Source organism: Maniola hyperantus, chromosome 19, assembly GCF_902806685.2.
Source record: "Maniola hyperantus chromosome 19, iAphHyp1.2, whole genome shotgun sequence".
Lineage (NCBI taxonomy): Eukaryota > Metazoa > Arthropoda > Insecta > Lepidoptera > Nymphalidae > Maniola > Maniola hyperantus.
Genome location: NC_048554.1, coordinates 11231863 through 11251867, shown reverse-complemented (window position 1 = coordinate 11251867; position 20005 = coordinate 11231863). Strand labels below are relative to the sequence as shown.

Here is a 20005-nt window from a genome sequence, read left to right as displayed (position 1 = left end):
GCACAATTCCATGTATACGCTCTTATCAACGAGTTACAACAGGTTACCGCTTAGGAGGTGACTGCATCATCGCGTCGTCGAAGTAAACAACTAAACCTAGGACATTACCAACAATTTGAACTTTAACACACTGATTTTTAATCCTAAACTCCTACGTGGAAACATTTCTATCGTATTGGCAGAACGCCCGCGAAATATTCTGGCGTATTGAATTATAAACATAAAAAAAGAAGGAAACATAACTATGATTAACTGTTAAAATGTAAAATTGTATTGCTCAGCTATTCATCATGATCAACCCATTGCCGGCCCACTATTGAGGACGGGCCTCTTCTCAAAAATGAGAAGTGTTTAGGGCCGTAGTCTGCTGAACATTGGACGTCTAACTAGGTACTTCGCACTTCAGAGTTAACGTTCCGAGTTCCGACCAATATAGTTAAAACTTTAACCTTTCATATATTATTTTATTTATATTGAAACATTGAGTAATACAGAGCCTTGACACAAAATAAAATCCAGCCAAGTGCGAGTCGAACTCGCGCATCGAGGGTTCCGTATTACAGAAGAAGCAAAAGAAAAGTAAGAACCACTTTTGTTAATGAACCGCACAACTAACTTTGTTGGTAGAGGTTTATTGTTGATAATTAAAAAAAACTATCATAGTTAGAGCGTTAGTTAAAGCGTAACAGATTTTTATTTATTTTTGCAAACTTAATAGTTTTTGATTTATCGTGCAAAATGTAGAAATAAATATCATTCCCCCCCCCCCCCCCCTTATCTCCGAAGTTTACTATTAGTCGAAAAATCTGAAATAATTATAGTCAGTAGAAATTTATGTTAACATAAATTTAAATGTGTTCATGTAAAGTATGCAAAAATAAATCAAAATCTGTTTTAGAATGTTCAGGTAAAGACTTTTCATATGAAACCCCACTTTACTTGAAAATTTAAAATATTAATTATTATTAGTTATAGAACACATTTAAATTTTTTTTTGTGATATGACCACACATTCGCGGATTTCGGATTTTATCCTTTACCTGTACTATAAGACTTTGACCTACCTACCTACCTGCCAAATTTCATGATTCTAGATCTACGGGAAGTACCCTATAGGTTTTCTTGACAGACAGACAACAAAGTGATCCTACAAAGGTTCCTTTTTTCCTTTTGAAGTACGGAACCATAAAAATGGTCCAAAAACATCGAGTCCTGCTTACGATTAAGAGTCTATACGCCGCTTTTCTATATTCATATTCATATCACTTGATCTTCTTTGCATATTTAAATAATTCCGTTGCCCAGAGACTTTTAGAATTCGATCAAATTATAATAATTTAGGGTTGATGTATACAAGCAGCGAATAGAAGCGAATTTTTAAAATTTGACACAGCATATTGGACCTATTATCTTTTTTTTTAATAGAGATAGCGAGCAAACGAGCAGGCGGGTCACCTTATGTTAAGTGATTACCACCGCCCATGAACATTTGCAGCACCAGAGGAACTGCCGATGCGTTGCCGGCCTTTTAAGAATTTGTTGGTGCGCCCCTTGAATAACCCCATGTTGTAATCTAGTGGGAACACCGCCGATGGGAGTTGGTTCTACAGTTTGCATGTGCGTGGAAAGAAGGATCTGGCACAGCGGACGGTCGAAGTGCACCAGACACCCAGGTGGTAAGGGTGAAATTCCAATATTCACTATTGTAAAGCAATAAATTCAAACTAAAATCTGGGCAAGAAGTTTGTGTTTTCCGTAGTGAAGATAGATGTCAATATGCTATGTAATATTTTAGAAATTCGCTTCGATTCGCTGCTAGTGTAAATCGTTCCTTAGTGTTAATTGGGTATTAAATACTCACGTGGCTTTGTTTATGACAAAAAAAAATCAATTAAGTAGGTATTTTTATTATCAATCTCTGTTGTATTTTTATTTAAATTTTTTTTTTTTTTTTTTTACTATTTTTTTTTTTAATACAATAAAACTTAAGGCTAGCCTTATCTAATTACTATATAAATCATGACCGCGTGGTTTATTTAATTAAACCAATTCATTATCAATTAGTTTTATTTACATATAGCCTTGGGATACCTACTGCGATTTTGGTGGTCTGTGAAGGCAATAATAATCTCTATATATAAAAATGAATCACTGAATGTGTTGCTGATCGCAAATCTCGTGAACAGCTGAACCGATTTCGCTAATTCTTTTTTATAATATTCCTTGAAGTACGAGGATGGTTCTTACGGAGAGAAAAATTTAAAAAAAATTCTGAAAAAGAATCGACTGTTAGGCGGTACGAAGTTCGAAGGGGCAGCTAGTAATAAATAATTATTCGTAGATGATTTTTTCGCGCATGGAAGACTACCAACCGACCAACCAAATTGTGCCATGTATAGTACGCGACAGGTCGAGATGGCAATCGGAGTATGAGGCGGGGGACGTCCCGCACACCCGCGCTATTCCGCACCGAGTGAGCGCGAGTGCGGGGCGGGTGTGCGAGGCGTCCCCACCCCGATTACCATCTCGACCTGTCGCGTACCATCCATATAATATTTAACACTTCGATGACGTAATAGTAATAAAGAATAACTTAGCGTAAACTAATATATGCGACAAAACATGACTAATTAGTAGTTACGTATAAGGTCTATGACACAGAAGTATGAGTCAGACAGATAAGGCACCACATATTAAAAACATGAATCGGATGTCAAATTATATAAGTCCCGCAAATTGCTAATGCGCGTGGCCACCATTTCAGTGACGTCAACATTAGACTGAAGTGTCGAGCTGATGGTATATTTTTATTTCGGCTGACGTCAAAGACGTCATTTCGATGTTAATGAGATATGGTTCCAGCGCAATAGCAATTTGCGGGACTTATATTCGTAAATCGTTATGGATTCGGAATACGTACATGACGATATTTCAGGATTCCCAATAACAAAATCCTGGCTAACTTTTGCTGTCCTAATAAGCTTTAAAGCCCAGCAAGGATTGAAGCCAATCTAAATTGCGTAAACGGCCTCTAAAAACCCTTAAAAATGCGGCTACTCTTTTATTTAGGATTAAATACCTCAGGGCTGGCATTATTTTAAACATGTTTAAAATTAATAATAACAGTAGGGCGATTGTCTAAAACCTGCATCAATCATTATTACAATCTCAATTGTTCTGATTGGCTGAATTTGTGCGATTCTTGTTGCAACAATGCATTGTGGCCAATAGTGAGCGAGCGTCAACCAATCAGAGGTGATTGCGATCGTGACATTGTAGCTGTCAAACAACCGCGGTAGGGCCACTGGTCTTTAGACGGTAAGTGTGCGCCGAGAATAATTTTATCAATAAGATATATAATAATATGTGAATTCGAATATCTACTATAGTCCGCATTAGTGCGGGGGCTGTGTGGGTATGTAAGGCGTTCCCTCCCCAATTGCCTTCTCGACCTGTCGCGGATTATACTTAGTATCATTATAAAAATAATTCCTTGCGAAACTTATTCATTCTTTTTTTATGGGAGCAATTCAAGTGTGGAGCGATCGTCTTAATATTATTTAAAGTTTTTTTTTTTTACACACAAATTTCTTTATTGCGAATCTGGGTAAACAGTGGAGATGTTACAAAAAACAAAAAGGTACAGCCAAATTCTGCCTATTAGCATGCAATATGTTATGATATATACCTAACAACGTGTACATAGTGTTATGTCATGCATCAATCATTATTACAATCTCAATTGTTGTGATTGGCTGAATTTGTGCCATTCTTATTGCAACAATGCATTGTAGCCAATAGTGAGCGAGCGTTAACCAGAGGCGATTGCCTCCAGACGTCCCGATTTCGGCGGGACGTCCCAATTTTTCAAGTCAAAATCAAATGTCCCGCGCTGGACAGGCTCAGTCCCGCTTTTCGGGGATAACTCGACCGTGTGTGAAGCGTGCTGAGGAAACGTGAGCGGGTGGCACAGACACGCCCGACAAGAAAAAATCTGTAAGATGTCTTATTGTCTCTAAGATATCTTTAGGAGTACTATTTTCTTGTTGGGAAGTGTGGACTGGCCGCCCGCCTGGAGCGTACCTAATGAAGATAAGCGCGTGATTTTTGCTATATATTGTCACGTAGACGTCATTTGAATTCAAATAAAAAGATAAATATTTAAAAACTTCTGATTATATGCGTTTTTTAACATGTACCGCTTTCGACGAAAGAATCCCGCTTTTTTCACTCAAAAAGTTCCAAAATCCCAACTTGGCAATTAAAAAAACTGGCAACGCTGACCGCAATCGAACAGCAGAGATCATAACATCCATGTCAGTAAAGTTCCGAATGCTCAAGTGAGAGAGAAGGCTCGGTTTGACGTCACAATTGCATGCACATGCTAAATATAGCCTGGCGGATAAGTAACCTCGCAGCTGACCCAGTTAGTGGTCTGTAAACCGCCCTTGGGGGGTTCAGGAACGTTCCAATCATCTACTGAATACATCGATGCAATTTAAGGTAATTTTCATATTTTAACTAGTGGTTCGCCCCGATCTAAGGGTGAGATCTATAGAGCGCACTCTGACTTAGCTTAGACTTAAGATAGAGTTAAAATGAGACAGAGCTATATCTCTCACATAAATCTGTCTCGTTTTAACTCAGTCTTAAGTCTGAGCACAGTCAAAGTGCGCTGTATAGATCTTAGCCTAAAGCCGAGATCTAAGAGTGCACTTTGACTTTGCCCAATACCTCAGAGTGCAGACTCTGAGAGACGGTCGGACAGATGGACAAATGAAAATTCACTGATGCCTAAGAAATTAATCCATACTAATATTATAAATGCGAAAGTGTGTCTGTCTGTCTGTTCGACCGATTTTGATGAAATTTGGTACAGAGTTACCTTACATCCCGAGGAAGGACATAGGCTACTTTTTATCTTGGAAAATCAAAGAGTTCCCACGGTATTTTTAAAAACCTAAATCCATGCGGACGAAGTCGCGGGCATCGTCTAGTAAATAATAAATAAATACGTATTTTATTTATCTAAGAAGTGTATCGAAGTTATAAACCTTATAAGTATTAAGCTCATGTTACATGAAGTTGATATCAGTTTTCCACAAACCGATTTGCTTTACACATATTTCATATGTTTATCAATAATTATCATAAACAGGAAATACATTAGTCAGTCAATCTAGGTAGGTATATTGATAATTGGGTATTTGATACCATTTTTTTATTACTTTACTATAAACTAGGATAAATATAATGACGTAAACTGAACAAACTAATTAAATCGATCAAATAACAAAAAAGCATTTAAATATTTTTGATTAGACTAGATAGCGATATAGCATTTTGACGTCACCCCTTACTAATGCCACAGTAGCTTCGTGCAGTTTCATACAAATTTTCGTTTTGCGAGAAAGGGATGGAAGACCCTCCCACTCCAAAATTAAAATGCCTGTAACTTTGTAAATCTTTGTTGGATTTTAATATTTTTTCAGCGTACGTCATTATTTTTATCCTAGTTTCAATTCAAATTCAAAAGTAGGAAAATACCATATATTTTCATTATTCACCAAATTTTCTGGGCTAGAAGATTGACTGCAACAAAACATTCCTCAACTTACCATTGCGTCCCCCTGTTGTATCGGCTTGGCAGGGCCTTCATACTGACAGTTCTTCTGTTTCGACGTCGAGTTGGAGCACACGCCATACCAGATGCAATGCCCTTCGGCGGACGCGGTTGGAATCTGTAAAGAACGATAATTTTATTTATTAGTATTATGAAAGAGCCGATAGACGTTGGGGTCCCAAGGTGCTGAAATGGCGACCTCGCACCGGAAGACGCAACGTTGAAAGACCCCCTAGGTGGACGGACGACATCAGACGAGTCGCAGAGAGCCGCTAGATCCAGGCGGGCGCAAGACCGTGGCGTGTGGAAGTTCCTACAAGAGACCTATGTCCAGCAGTGGACGTCTATTGGTTGATGGTGATGATGATGATGATTATTAAAGCGACCAATTATTATGACAGAGTCATCATCATCATCATCATCATCATCAATCCATCGATGGCTCACTACAGAGTACGAGACCCGTGTTCTGTAGTGAGCCGGCGATGCATCCATCGCGATGGATTGAATCTCAACATGAGAAGGGGTTGCTGGCCAAGTGCGGATTGGTAGACTTCACACACCGTTGAGAACATTATGGAGAACTCTCAGGCATGCAGTTTTCTCTTAAAGCAAGTGATATTTTAATAAAAACGCACATAACTCCGAAAATGTAGAGGTCCGAGCCCGGGATCGAACCCCAAATCTCTAATAAGGGGGCGGACGTCCTAACCACTATTGACTAGCCTATCACAACTTAATATGAGAGAGTACTATTATGCAAATATCATTGCATACAATTTAATTTAGGCGCTTTATTAGTATGAAATAATCATATTTAGAGTTCCGTGCCTCAAAAGGAAAAAGAAACCCTTAAGTAGTTAGTTTAGAGAAAGATAACAGAATCGGCGCCCTTGATGATAAAAGAAAATTCAAAGGTGATATTAGATCCTTTGAATAAAATGAATTTAGAATTAGGCCCGATATTTTTTCGACCTAAAGGTCCGGTACTTTGCCAAATGGAAAAATTATTATTATTTATAGCCTCTCCCTCTTGGTAGAGATATACAAGTGTAACCAGAACGCTAGCAAAAACGAAAACAGAACTGATGATTAGTTTTTGCGTAATAAGAAAAAAAGTAAAGTGGACGGTCAATGATAAGTAATGGGCGGTTTACACGGGCTTCTATTTACTAAGCAACAAGTCAATACCCCCACCACGATTTACTAAGCACTTGCGCTTGCTAACCGTGTGGAAACTGTAGGGCGATTGTTTAAAACCTGCATCAATCATTATTACAATCTCAATTGTTCTGATTGGCTGAATTTGTGCGATTCTTGTTGCAAAAATGCATTGTGGCCAATAGTGAGCGAGCATTAACCAATCAGAGATGATTGCGATCGTGACATTGTAGCTGTCAAACAACCGCGGTAGAGCCACAGCTCGACAATCGACAAGTTAGTTAGTGACAAGTTGGCAGAATGGCCCCGTTCATCTCTGCGCAGTAACCACTGTCTTATCCACAAACGTTTTCTTTTTAATATTTGTCTATCAAGCTCTTCGATCATGCTTGAAATAATAATGTTTGAATATTGCTTAAACACACTGCGCAAAATCAGCGTCACTCCATTTCGAATGTCTGGTCACTAATAACTTTTACTGGCTCCAACGTGTAAACGGTTACTTTTCACTTGTCGTATTGAGGCTTAGTATATAGTGACAAGTACTAAGCGCTTAGCTACGAAGCCCGTGTAAACCGCCCATAATATGATAACCGACAATATCTTGCCAGATCATTGAACGTAATGTTAACACCTGATAACATTATCATTATCAAACATAAAGAACATTTCAAATCAAACAATCGACTGATAGTGATAGATAGTGAAGGTATCTATACAAGAAAGACGTATTTTTTTTGCGCTTGACAACAATCATCACTAATTGATAACAATATAGTCTTCCATCGAATATATTTTGGAGCTTGGACTTCATAATCGTACGCTTGTGCACTCAATTAATTCGTATTTAAATGGATCCGTCAAAATACGAATCAAATGAGTGGCAAAAACACAGGCGTACATACATTTTGTATGACGTCCACTTCGAATCTTATTTTTACGAAAACGAATACGAATGAGTGCACAAACGCTCTAAGCTGTTGAACGCCCCTCCCAGCCATATAATATCTGAAATCCCTTAAAAGACAAAGTGAAAAGGCAACCGCGCTTCAACCACACAATACTTAATAGAAAGAAAGATTTTTTCACACATCACATCTTATAAGTTATAACTAAGAGCTGATTATTCCAATAACGGAAAACCTCACGGGGAAGAAAAAAAAACTGAACTTAAATTAAAAATAGTAATAACTAGAGTGAGGGAACTCTCGGTTTGATCCTGAATCGACGATATGTCAAATATTAGCCAAAGGTGAAGTAAAATCAAAGAAAATAGGGTTACCTGCGTCGAATGTACTAACATTTGACGCCTACCAGTGACGTCGAGGCTTCGACGTTTTGTTAGAAGTTCCCTAACTTTCGTGAACGTGGTAATGTATGCAAATAAAATAGCATTTTATCTCATACATTTCTATTTCAAGACACCTAGTATTTCATATGAAACGCAATTCAAATCCGATTACATAAAAGGCCCAGATATTTAAACGTTACAGTTACAGACAGGACAAAGTTTCGAGAGTCATAGATCAAGAAAAAGGCACTTGACTATTTTGCCCTTAGCTAGGCAGCGAACAGTTCCAGTCTATGCGGTTTCAGGGAGGTCGCTTACGGCGATTCAGTAGCGCTACAGTCGCTAAAAGACAGCGACAGGGATGCTGCGGCTGGTCGTATACCTTTTCCCACGTAACAATGATTTTGCATCGCTATTATCTCGATATAGCATCGATACAGACGCGATGTAGCATCGATACAGTCATGCGCTGTAGTGACTACCTCTGAACGCCTTGCAAGATGACTCGGTCGAGATCACGTGGGCGAGCTCCCTAAAGACCGCACATAGCTGTCTCTGTTTAAACAAAGAAAATTTGAATGGTGACAGAGCGAGCGTTATATGCAACGCACGCCTGAAGCACAGGTTTACTAGAATAGAATAGAATAGAATAGAATGTTTTTTTATTCATGTAAACTTTTTAAAAGTGCTTATGAATAGTCAGGTTTAATTTACCACTGGTTCGGAATGCCGTTCCTACCGAGAAGAACCAGCAAGAAACTCGGCGGTTGCTCTTTTTAATTTTTCAATTTACAATGTTATTATACCGTACTATACAAGCCATTGCAGCCCCGTGCATTGCTGGAGCGAGTCAAATCCAAGCTTTTTTATCGTTTACATAGTCTGCGACTGTATAATATGCTTTTTTTAGGAGCATACTTTTAACACATTTTTTAAACTTGTGTAAAGGCAAGTCTAAAATTGCTTGTGGAATTTTATTATAAATATTACACTCATTCCCACAAATGACTTTCGCACCTTCCAGAGGCGGAGCGCAGGAGTAGCTAGCTTATTTTTGTTTCTAGTTTGCCTATCATGGAGATCACTGATTTTTTTGTAACTGTGAATGTTTTGTCGTACAAAAATTATATTATTGTATATATATTGGGAAGCTACTGTAAGAATACCTATTTCCTTAAATATCTCTCGTAGGGAATCGCGCGGTTTTAAATTATAAATTGCACGTATTGCCCTTTTTTGTAATACGAATATTTTCCCAATATCTGCCGCTTTACCCCACAGCAAGACTCCGTAAGACATAATACTGTGGAAATAGGCAAAATACACAATTTTTGCAGTTTCCACGTCAGTTACCTGTCGAATCTTTCTAACAGCATAAGCAGCAGAGCTGAGTTTACCAGCAAGTGTTGATATATGGGCGTTCCATTGAAGCTTTGCATCTAACGTGATTCCCAGGAACACGGTGGTCTCCTCCACTTTTAACATATCATTATTTATCATTAAGTTAATGTCCTTGGTCGCCTTTGTATTGGGCAGAGAAAATATAACACACTTGGTTTTCTTTGCATTTAAAAGTAAATTGTTGACAGTAAACCAATGTGTGACCCGCGATATGGCATTATTTACATCGTCAAAATTGTTTTTATTTCTATCGATTTTAAAAATTAGGGACGTATCATCTGCAAATAGCACAATATTGCAAGTATCATGAACGAAATATGGTAAATCGTTTATATATACCAAGAACATGAAGGGACCTAGTATAGAGCCTTGAGGAACGCCCATTAGTGAGGGTGATCCGGATGACTTCACATCATTTACACATACGGTTTGTATACGGTCACTCAGATAAGACGCAATGAGGCTAAGCGCAGTGTTTTTAATTCCATAGTGGCTCAATTTAGTTAGAAAAGTCTCGTGCTCAACGCAATCGAACGCTTTAGACAAATCACAGAAAATTCCAATGGCATTCTGTGAGTTCTCCCACGCATCGAATATATGCTTTAAAAGCATTGCGCCCGCATCAATTGTTGATCGACCCTTAGTAAAACCGTACTGCTCAGAGTGAAGTAATTTATTCAGATTGAAGTGTCGGAGCAGTTGGTTGAGCATAATTTTTTCAAATATCTTGCTTAAAGTCGGCAAAATTGATATTGGCCTGTAATTGTTTGGGTCATTTTTACTGCCCGATTTAAAAAGAGGAATTAGTTTACTACATTTCATAAGATCTGGAAAGCATCCTAAATCTACAGACTCATTAAAAATTAGAGCAAGATACGGAGCAATAATATCAATAATATTGCTGATTATTTTTACTGATATCCCCCATAAGTCTCCTGTTTTTTTGGATTGTAAAGATTTGAATACTTTAATAATATCATGTGGGGTAACGTATTCAAACTTAAATAATACACTGCACTCAGAAACATTGCTCCTGAGAAGATTATAGGCTTCTGTTGGCGACGAGTTAAGGGAACTTGTAGTGGTGACTGGGATGTTTTGGAAAAAGTCCTCAAATATCTTTGCAATTTCTAAATCGGAATCAATAATATGGTTGTTAATTTTAAGTTCCAATTTCTTGTGTTCCATTTTATGTTTCCCAGTTTCATCCGTAATGATGTCCCAAGTTGTTTTTATTTTATTGTTAGAATTAATAATTTTCTGCTTTATGTGAATAGACTTTGCTTGTACGCAAACAATTTTAAATAATTTTGAATAATTTCTTACATATTGAACAAATGCTGGAGTATAATTATATTGCTTTTCTGCGTACAAGTCAAACAGCTTGTTCCTACTTTTGTAAATGCCAACAGTAGCCCAATCGCTAAATTTAAGATTTTTAAACAACCTTTTTTCTACGACTTTGAAAACAGAATTAAATTGGGAATTGATAAGGTCAAAAAACGCGTTATAGTGTTCATCCGGACCATCCTGTGTAAGGTCAAGTGTAGGTAAAGTAAATAAATTTTTTTGTTTGAATTGCCTTACTTTTTTAGTGGTGACTGGTCTATACTTTATTACTTTTATTGTATTTTGTTGACAGCTGGGAACAGATATCATTTGTCCACAGTGGTCAGATCTAAGATTGGTGATAATGGATTTTTTGACAATTTTACAATCACCAAAAATGTTGTCAATACAAGTAGCTGAATGTGCTGTTACACGTGTAGGCTCGACAAAATTGTTTCCTAAATCAAAGCTTTTAAATAAGTTAAGTAATCTGTCTGTAAAGGAGGTGTTAAGTAAAATGTCAACATTAAAGTCTCCACAGATCAATATTTTTTTTGACGACTTACATACTACTGTGCCTGTAGAGTAGAGTAGAGTCGAGGCGAAGGGTCTTTTTGTTTGATAACAACTCAAACTAAGCTTTACTTTTGCATAGCGATGGCAGTACGCCTTTGAATCTCCTTCATGTTTTGTTTTCATTACACTAACTTCTAACGTATGTCACGTTTGAGTAATTATTAATTATTTATCAAAAATGACGCAGCGCCTCGGCTCCATTGCATTCTAAAGATAATAATATATTATTATGTGTCGGACTCGCACACGGCGATATACCTATCGATGGAAAGTTAAAGTTACTAAATCATGAATTTCTATTACCCGCTCTAGTTTTTACATAAATATCTTTGATAAAAGGAAAATGTATCAAAAAACATGCTGACCCGTTACATTGACGTTGAAATGTTAATTTGGCCAAAACAGGGTAGGAACGGACAGATTTATACATTTTCGAAAATGGGTCGGATACACGTCGTTTACATAATTTATTTCGTATCTACTCAAAACAGAATCGCCATTTCAGATATTTTTGAATGTTGGAATATGTTGCTGTAATTTATTTAACGCATACCTTATTTTTAATGTTCCGTATCTCAAGAGAGACAAGGAACTCTTATAGGATCACTTCGCTGTCTGTCTGTCTGTCGTGACTGTCAAGACCCGTCAAGGTAATCAAAACCTATAGGGTACTTCCCGTCGGTCTAGAATCATGAAAGGAAGGTAGCAATGTCTCAAAGAACAAGTAAAGGGTAAAGGGAAACACCTAAAAAACCCGTGATTTTGTGGTTACTTCACAAAAAGCGTTATTTCTTATACGGTAGTGCGGAACCCTTCGTGTGGGAGTCTGATTCGCACTTGACCGGTTTTTTTCGATAAATATCAGTATCACGCTAATATTATAAGGGCGAAAGTCTTTAATCACAAAGTTTGTGTTTGTGTGTGCGTTTGTTACACTTTTACGCAAAAACTACTGGATGGATTTGGCTGAAATTTGAAATGGAGTTAGATTATAGTTTGGATTATCACATAGGCTACTTTTTATCCCGTAAAAATCCATGATTACCGCGGGATTTTTAATCATAATATCCACGGGGACGAAGTCGCGGACATCATATTCTAGTAGGTACAATCTAAAACCCTACTGTTTGCCAGCCTGGAATGACGCAAGCTTATCGATTATTATGAGCTCTATTCGTTTTGTTTACGGCACCAGGAATGTATAAGTCGACGCAGGAAGCGGGGTTTGCAGCATGAATTATTGAAGATCAATTTGAGGTCACTGCCGCGGAGCCAGATTGTTATTTCTGCATAATTCATAAACACAGACAGCCTTTTTGCAAGTGGTTTTTTACTGACCGTGACGTCAAAAACAGAGTTTTCTATTTGTTCTCCTTTTTTAGCGATATTCTTGTTTCTTTAGTACTTAGTACGTAATAATTGATAATGGACTGCTCTAAAATGTTTAAAATCTTAAGTACCTAAGTATAGTAAATTCCCGCCGTTTCGAACAAACTCAATTTTTTATAATAAAATCACAATCAATTTTAGACTTGCCTTTATTGATTGTAATAGTTATGGCTTTAATGGATTTTAGTACAACATTGAAACCCGGCTAAGTCATAGGAGTTTGTTATGACGTACTTTACTCCTAGCTAACAGGTCTGTAATAAGGCATTGGGCTAGTGGTGTGAAAAATCTATTAGGGGTATGAAAAAATTTCTTCTATAATATGAATCTTGTAATCTTCGTGATCGATTATGTTCTAACCAGGGAGGCTCTAAGTTCTAACTAGATTGAGTTAAAACGAGACAGACTTATGTGAGAGATATAGCTGCGACTCGTTTTAACTCTGTCTAAGCAAAGTCAGAGTGCGCTCTACAGATCTCGTGCCTACCTAACCTAACCACTAGGCTATCACAACTTAAGCTTTAAAGGGAGACAGACTTATGTGAGATATATAGCTCTGGCTCGTTTTAACTCTGTCTAAGCAAAGTCAGAGTGCGCTCTACAGATCTCGTGCCTACCTAACCTAACCACTAGGCTATCACAACTTAAGCTTTAAAGGGAGACATACTTATGTGAGAGATATAGCTCTGGCTCGTTTTAACTCTGTCTAAGCAAAGTCAGAGTGCACTCTATAGATCTCGTGCCTAGCTAACCTAACCACTAGGCTATCACAACTTAAGCTTTAAAGGGTTCCAATCGCGATATGAATAGTTCACCATTTCACGTATAGGTACACTCAATAGTGAATGCCTCCCTTCCAATTAACCTGAAAAGCTTCACATACAGATAGCAGAGTTCGTTTACCTTCTGTAAGGTTCTTGTCCGTGTTATTTTACGACGATTTGCGTTAATGGACAAATTCGCTCAAATCATTCAGTTCAATGTTTCGATTAACCTTTAAACTATCTATGAACACTTAAAGTAAATTGCACATCCGTACCCTTATATAAATGCGAAAGTGTGTTTGTTTGTTGGTTTGTTGGTTTGTCCTTCAATCACGTCGCAACGGATTGACGTGATTTTGTGCATGGGTACAGATAAAGACCTGGAGAGTGACATAGGCTACTTTTTATCCCGGAAAATCAAAGAGTTCCCACGGGATTTTTAAAACCTAAATCCACGCGTACCGTAGTCGCGGGAGACTTAACCAAAGAAATAAAAGCTTGCTTTGTATTATCTACCAGCTGAATACACGTGAATGAAGTCGCCGGCATCATCTATTTTGGACAGATAGTTTGCATCCCGAAGATGATATGGGTTCAAGTCGAGAGTGAATAGGCATCTTCTAGGCAAGCGAGCTCTCGATGTCACTCTCGAGGTCTTAAACGATACCCATACAAAAAATCACGTCGATCCGTTGTTCCGTTGCGATGTGATTGAAGGACAAAAACAAACACACTTTCGCATTTATAATAGGGATAGTGATGACAACAATGTTGCCAATGCCTGGCTCGCGTTGGAAAATTAATTTATTGCAGGGTTTCTCCAAAGCCCGTCAAATGCGTATCGATCGCACCAACCAGACTTGGACTAACGTGCCTTTGAACGCCCCTGCCCTTGAGCACCGCTCACGTTAGTTTGTACATGTAACAACGACTAACTAGGACTTTTTACTTTTTAGGGTTCCGTACCTCAAAAGGAAAAAACGGAACCCTTATAGGATCACTTTGTTGTCTGTCTGTCTGTCGGTCTGTCAAGAAACCTACAGGGTAATTCCCGTTGACCTAGAATCCGTGAAAACCGTGAATTTGTGGTTACATCACACAAAAAAAAAATTAAATTGTGGTCATGAACTAATAATTAGTATTTTCAATTTTCTAAGTAAGATAACTATATCAAGTGGGGTTATTATTATGAAAGGTCTTCACCTGTGTATTCTAAAACAGATGTTTATTTATTTTTATGTATCATAGTTTTTGAATTATCCTGCAAAATGTCGAAAAAATACGACCGTAGACTCGCACTTGGCCGGTTTTTTTTATTCGACGACAAATTAGCATTTAACTGCGACCTCACCAGATTAAGCTAACTTGTAACGGGTATGAATTTAATCAAAACCATTGTTACGAAACCGGACGGAGTCAAAACACATGCTGATAACAGAACTAATCCATACAGGATGCGGAAATCCACATTAGTTATGAAAAATATATTATTTTTCAATTTTATTTTGATTCAAAAAGCTATGTTAGGTAGGTATTATAGGGAAGGTTCCAACTGCTAGTACATACTTGATCTGACTACATGAGAAAATGTTTCACAGCCAATCAAGGGGCAGGATTTGTTGACGATTGCGATAACGATGAATACGTTTTTCTTACACAATTGGGGGGCTTGTTTATCATAATACTAGCGACCCGCCCCGGCTTCCCATGGGTGCAATGTAGATACTAATGTGGTGTCATTGCCTCGGAAACTCTCAAATGAGAGGATTTCTTTCCGACCTAATTCACATTATTTCTATTTCTCTAGGGATCTCTAATTTTTTGAGAATTAAACTATAGCAATAAACCTTCCCCTCTTGAATCACTCTATCTATTGGTGAAAACCGCATCAAAATACGTTGCGTAGTTTAAGAGATCTACGCGTTCATACATACATACATACAGACGCGGGAAGCGAGTTTATTTTATACTATGTAGAGATTACTTGGTTAACTCAAGATCAGCGTGAACTAGAGTGAGGGAACTCTCAGTTTGATCCTGAATCGACGATATGTCCAATATTAGGCTATGGTGACGTGAAATAAGAAAGAAAAATAGGGCTACCTGCGTCAAAATATGTACTAACATTTGACGCCTGCCAGTGGCATCGAAGCCTCGAAGTTCCTTAACTGCCATGAACTGTGTCAAGACCTATGTAGAGAGGAGGTCACAGTCGATGCTAATGGGCAGATTACACCTACCGAGTAGTAAAGCGAGACAGTAAAATGTCACTCGGCCGAGACAGTGCTGTGGCTGAGAAATTGCGGCGAAATTGCACTCGTTAAAGTGTTTATACCAACAGAGAACTCGGCCGAGGACACTGACTCGCCACTGTACTCGGTAGGTGTAATCTGCCCATAAGGCTATGGTTTAAGTAGAGAAATGCACCGTGTTCCGATAACCCCAATAATAAACAGTCGGTATAGTAGTTTCCTTATCTGTTCGTGTAATAGTAGTAACCGAGTCTTGGAACAAAGCTACATGCATTTCCCACAGCTCGCAATGTGGCACGTAATTCTACAGTACAAGTATTATTTACGTGCCACGTACGTCAATCGGTGTTTACCTCGTATACTTAGGAAACATTTCGTTAGCGGTTAGGGACATATCGCTGTAGAAAAATAACGCGTCCTATACGACTAAATATACAAACTATAATCTTACACAGTACGCGGCAAAGCGATCTTTAGAAGGAGATAGCAAATTTGTAGAGCACTGTCTCTGTCGAACGACAAAACGTCATATAGGTATGAGTGACACTTGGCTTCTGGAGCGAGCTTGGATGGCTGGAGTGAAGACATCAGCGGGGAGGGGCAATGCATGCACAACAGACGGAAACGTTTAAGTGCGGAAACCAGCCCAGAGAGAGAAGAAGAAGCAGAAGGTATGAGTGACAGAGACAACGCTCTACAAAGCTGATAATAAAGGCCGATAAACATTACTTTTGGCCGAGTACTGTATGTCTAACAGTGATGTCACAAAACCAGTATAGTCTTACCGGCTTATGATAATAACTTTAATCCTAATTTACACTAACGAGCTCTCATCGCCTCATGCAAGTGAAAATGAAGTCACGTACTTACTACCTACCTCCTCACTTTTTCAAATCTTTTCATAAGTCCATGACAAAAATAACATACAGACTTATGTTTATTTATCCATCAGTCTGAGTATTTAGTAGCTGCGAATTCCAATTCACAAATAGCCCAAAATGCTATAGTAAATCATTGTTTTGAAAACCATCGTAATTACGTTTTATAGACTTACACTAAACAATCGTATTTAGTAACTAGCTGATGCGTGACTTCGTCCGCGTGGAATTAGTTTTTTTTAAATCCCCGTAGGAACTCTTTGATTTTCCGGGATAAAAAGTAGCCTTTGTCACTCTCCAGTTCTTTATTTATACCCTTGCAAAAAATCACCTAATCCGTTGCACCGTTGCGACGCGATTTAAGGACAAACAAACAAACAAACACACTTTCGCATTTATAATAAAGGTAGGTACTTATTAGCTTTAGGTACTCGTAGGCTAGATCGTAATTTTTGCAGAGTAGGTAGTGCTGTCATATATACTTTTTACGTAAACAAAAACTAATGAAAGATAATTACATAATATACAAATAATGGATGACATAACCGTCTAAGCATCGACGAGGTCAAGCACGCGTCGCTCGTGTCTATGGTTCCAGTTCCCACTATCATCGATGCATCGATACACAAGAGGGTAGTTTCTAATTTTAGCCTTCATTTGAGTAGATAATTCTTTTGAAACAGTTTCTTCCTATTATTTCATGAAGTGCTTTTGTCCGATTCAAAAAGGTTGCGGACTTAGGAGTTTGACAGATCGGGCTTGTAGTTATGTACGTTTATCCAGCGGCGGACTAAAGGTCTAATTCTAGGGGATCTCCAATCTTTGAGAAGTCATTTAGTTAAGTCACTAATATCATAAAATTATCTTTGGGTATTTTTTGCTTGTTTTGTGTGCAATAAAGTTTTCTATCTATCTATCTAATATCACACCCCCATAGTCGAGCGTCTTGTCGTGCAGGGCAAGCACGACAAGACGCTTGACTAATAGACGTCGAAGAATATGCGACTCTGTACTAACGCCGAAAGTCGTTATTAAATGACGAGTTCTTAGAGACGTTGGTACGAAATTCGGTCTATGAGACTCCTGGCATTCGCCTCCAGCACCACATCTCCAGAGCATCAATCTTCTTCTCGACTAGTCGCAAAGTCCACGTCTCCGCAGCGTGTAAAAATATGGGGAAAACAAGTGTTTGAACGAGCCAGATCGTCGTAGCCATCACGTTACGAATGATAAATTGATACGGGGGATTGAGAGCTTCTTTACTCAGTAGTAGTTAGTATTCCGAGCTTTAAGAGTCATGTCATTCGCTACGCATCTTCGCACATCCCTGGTGGAAAAGCGTTTTAAGTACGTGCAGAAAACAGAAGAAAAATTGATTAAGCAATCTACTGAGACGACTGTATAATCTCAACCTGTTATTATTACACATAATATCACAATGCATTTAGTTATGATTATAAACTACCGAATGAGATGGACTTGAGAGCTTAATGGCCCTTTTTTACCAAACAACCTTGTGACGTGCAAGAAATATCAAACAGCAGAATTTAAGTTTTGTAATTTAAATATTATAATTTATTATTAAGTAAATTTTTTTATCTTTATTTGCAGAAATATTTAACTAAGGAGCTCTATTTCGGACACAGAAAAACCCCAATTTTTAGATATAAATACTCACTTATTTAATAATATAATATTAAGTATCCTTAATCCTAATATAAATATCTACAATCTAAAAAAAATTTGTACATGGTTTGAGATAATATGCCTACACAGATAAATAAAATGATGATTGTGTTAGTTTGTATAGTTTGTGTGTATAATCACAGAATATTCTTATAATAGTAATAATATAATATAGAACTTGTTTTAATAATATGTCTTTATATTTTTCTAATACAATGTAGGTATATTAGTACTTTAATTGTTTTTTTCATTATTTAGATATTACAAAAATGCCATAAAATTAATTGCCGTAAAATTTTACGCATTTTATACGTATATGTACTAACATAGTACTTACCTAACAGGAAAATAAAAATAACATTTTCCAAGAATTGTTGTGATAAAAAAATCGTTAAGTACATATTTCATTCTTACGTAGGAAGTGGAACATAAAATTTTGAGACGCTAACTACAAGATCAACGATCCAAGGAAAATTACGTGATACAATTAGAGCAGCAATTACCTGCTCACTAGTACAAAGTCGGTTATGAAAAACAACATTTAAGCCGGAAGGCGCTGTGCGGCGCGTCGATTTGGCGTCAAAATTTTCTCTGCAGACCATTCACTATAACATCAGCCCATAACGTTATGTTGGCACTATAACAAATCACACAATAATAAACCCTAAGTTCTAAGAAATAAAGCAAACAAAGCAAATGCAAGGTGCCAACTTGAAGGCACGGGACAAGACACAATTAGTGAAAACGGTCTGCATGCCGCGACGCGTAGTGACGCGCAGTGCACGCCGCTGTAATGCGGTCCGGCCTTTAGAGGAGCAATATGGTATGCGCCAAGGTTTGCACCCGAACGTAACGTCGAAATTCCACGGAGACGTACGAAACGATTTGCCTCCTCGTTTTTAATTCGAACCACTAGGATATGGAACGCCCTTCCAACATCAGTTTTCCTTCCTCAAGTAAAGAGTGAATAGGCATCTTCTAGACAAACGCGGTCCATCTCAGGCCACGTCATCACTTGCCAGCAGCTTGATTGTAGCCAAGCGATAGTCCATAAATAAATAATAAATAGTTGCCAGATTTTATCGGACAAAGTGGGATTTCGAAATCTTTTGAAACAAGTAACTTAAGATGTTTTCAAAAAAAACCCCGACTGCGGTTTGCACTGTAGCTTCATTTTTTTTTTCAGCCCGCACATTAAAACGCATAAATTCACCATTTTGATGTTTTCTTAATTTCTATGGACTCAGTGACACTCAAGACAAATCTAATGACATTTGAAATATCATCTACCAATATCGGATGAGCCGTTGAGTAGTTACGAGCGGACATAGGGACGGACATACATACAGGTCAAACATAACGATTCCTTTTGGGCTTCGTCGCAGTCGAGTAAAAAGCAAACAACACAAAGACAAATCGAAATAACCTAAAAATGATGTGAACACAAAGGGCACAACACATGTCAAAATTGTGGTAACCGAACGGTTAAACAACGCTGTCGAACTCGGAGGTTAAACGATCATTTTAAAAGGGCTGTAAACCTTGGTTAGTTTATGGAAGAAATGGTGTTTTTCATTAGATTAAATCCACTACTGGTTCAAGAAACTCAGCGATTGCTCTTTCCAAAGATTCAATTTATAATATTACGCCATGTA

The 20005-nt window shown here is 37.8% G+C and overlaps 1 protein-coding gene across 5 annotated transcripts in view; it reads right to left on the bottom strand.

Moving 5' to 3' along the window:
* Positions 1-20005, bottom strand: part of Npc1a (Niemann-Pick type C-1a) — a 62347-nt gene that overhangs the window by 38186 nt on the left and 4156 nt on the right. For all 5 annotated transcript variants that reach the window (XM_034978703.2, XM_034978707.2, XM_034978706.2 and 2 more), the window contains exon 2: positions 5619-5741. In XM_034978703.2, coding sequence (XP_034834594.1) covers positions 5619-5741 — 123 coding nt within the window. The remainder of the gene's footprint in view (positions 1-5618; positions 5742-20005) is intronic.